The sequence below is a fragment of the Mustela nivalis genome (genome assembly GCF_964662115.1).
Source record: "Mustela nivalis genome assembly, chromosome: 7".
Lineage (NCBI taxonomy): Eukaryota > Metazoa > Chordata > Mammalia > Carnivora > Mustelidae > Mustela > Mustela nivalis.
In genome coordinates, this window is record NC_139026.1 from 101,137,891 (window position 1) to 101,139,936 (window position 2,046).

Below are 2,046 nucleotides of genomic sequence, written 5' to 3' on the forward strand. Positions count from 1 at the left end.
GGTAGTTGTAAATGGCAAGACTTCATTATTTTTGATGACTGAGTAATATTCGTGTGTGTGTGTGTGTGTGTGTGTGTGTGTGTGTGTGTGTTTGTATGTGTGTGTATGCACATACCTTATTGTCTTTAACCATTTAGCAGTTGATGGACATTTGGGATTTTTTCATGTGTTGGGAATTTGGATATTGCTGTTATAAACAAGGGTTCAGGTGGCCCTTCAAGTCACTATTTTTGTTTCCTTTGGATAAATACCTAGTACGACAATTATTGGGTTGTAGTGTAGTTCTTTTTTTTTTTTTAACTTTTTGAGGAACGTCCATACTGAGCACTAATTTTTTTAACCCACTGAGCCACCCAGGTGCCCCTGAGCACTAATTTTTTTAAGCATTCATTTCAAACACAGAAAGAGCTGGGTGGAAAGGAAATACTAGTTAGTATTGGTGATTCATATTTAGGACAAATCAAAGCTATATATTACCTCCAAAATTCTGTTAGTAAATATAAATTTAAAAGTGATTTTTATGTAACAAGCATTCATTGGTAAAAAGTGTATACATGACACAGAATAATAAAAACCTTAAAAGAATCTGAATTTCAGTAAGATTAAAAGTTTTTAAATGTTTTCAGATTGAAAGTGGTAAGTTCTGGTATATGCAACAGATTATTACTTGACTTTATAAAAGAACAAAATTTTGCCATGTTGGACAACATGGATAGACCTTACGGTCATGATGCTGAGTGAAGTAATTCAAAGAAACACTATATGATCCCTCTTATATGTGTAGCCCAAAGCAAAAAATAATCTAACTTTGTATCTAAAGAAACTAGAAAAAGAACAAATAAATTCAATGTTAGAAAAATGGAAATAATGATATGAATAGAAACAGATGCTTAAAAAATAGAACAGATCAATGAAACAGAGTTAGTTCTTTGAAAAAAATTAAACCTTTAGCCAGAATCATTTAAAAAAAAAAAAAAAAAGAAGACTCAAAATAAGAAATGAGGATCCAGTTCCGTTCCTTGCTGCTGTGGACTCTGGGCCGCCGGGGTCGGTGAAGGATCTCAAGATGGCTGGGCGAAAACTTGCTCTAAAAACCATTGACTGGGTAGCTTTTGGGGAGATCATACCCCGAAACCAGAAGGCCATTGCTAACTCCCTGAAATCTTGGAATGAGACACTTACCTCCAAGTTGGCTACTCTCCCTGAGAAACCCCCTGCTATCGACTGGGCTTACTACAAGGCCAATGTGGCGAAGGCTGGCTTGGTAGATGACTTTGAGAAGAAGTTCAATGCCCTGAAGATTCCTGTGCCAGAGGATAAATACACTGTTCAGGTGGACGCTGAAGAAAAAGAAGATGTGAAAAGTTGTGCTGAGTTTTTGTCTCTCTCAAAGGCCAGGATTGTGGAATATGAAAAACAGCTGGAGAAGCTAAGGAACATAATTCCGTTCGATCAGATGACCATTGAGGACCTGAATGAAGCCTTCCCAGAAACCAAATTAGACAAGAAGAAGTATCCCTATTGGCCTCACAAGCCAATCGAAAACTTATAAACTTGAGGTGGGGAAAGAGCTCTGGCCCTCGTATTATAAACGCTGGACATTAAAAATAATGGATATGGTAAAAAAAAAATAAGAAATGAAAAGGTAACAACTGATACCACAGAAATATGAAGAATTATGTGACTACCATGAAACATTATTTTCCAGTAAATGGATAACCTAGAAGAAATGGATAAATTCCCCAAAACATACAATCTCCTAAGACTGAATCAAAAATTTAAAAATCTGAACAGACTAATTAAAGTAATAAAGATCAAAACTCTGAACAGAAGTCCAAGATTGGATGGTTTCACAGGTGAATTCTACCAAACATTTAAAGAGTTAATACATATCCATCTCAAACTATCCCAAAAATACAAGAGGAAAGGAAACATCCAGATTTAACTATAAGATCAGCATTACATTGATACCAAAACCAGGTAAACACACCACTAAAAAAAAAAAAAAAAAAAAAAAAAAAAAGATAACTATAGGCCAATATCCTT

At 35.1% G+C, this 2,046-nt stretch overlaps 1 protein-coding gene across 1 annotated transcript; it reads left to right on the forward strand.

Moving 5' to 3' along the window:
* Positions 1-998: 998 nt before the first annotated feature.
* On the forward strand, positions 999-1,638 carry LOC309870391 (ATP synthase subunit d, mitochondrial). Its single transcript, XM_082742523.1, has one exon. It carries the CDS (start codon positions 1,067-1,069, stop codon positions 1,550-1,552), a length of 486 nt encoding a protein of 161 aa, XP_082598649.1. The 5' UTR covers positions 999-1,066; the 3' UTR covers positions 1,553-1,638.
* Positions 1,639-2,046: the final 408 nt, after the last annotated feature.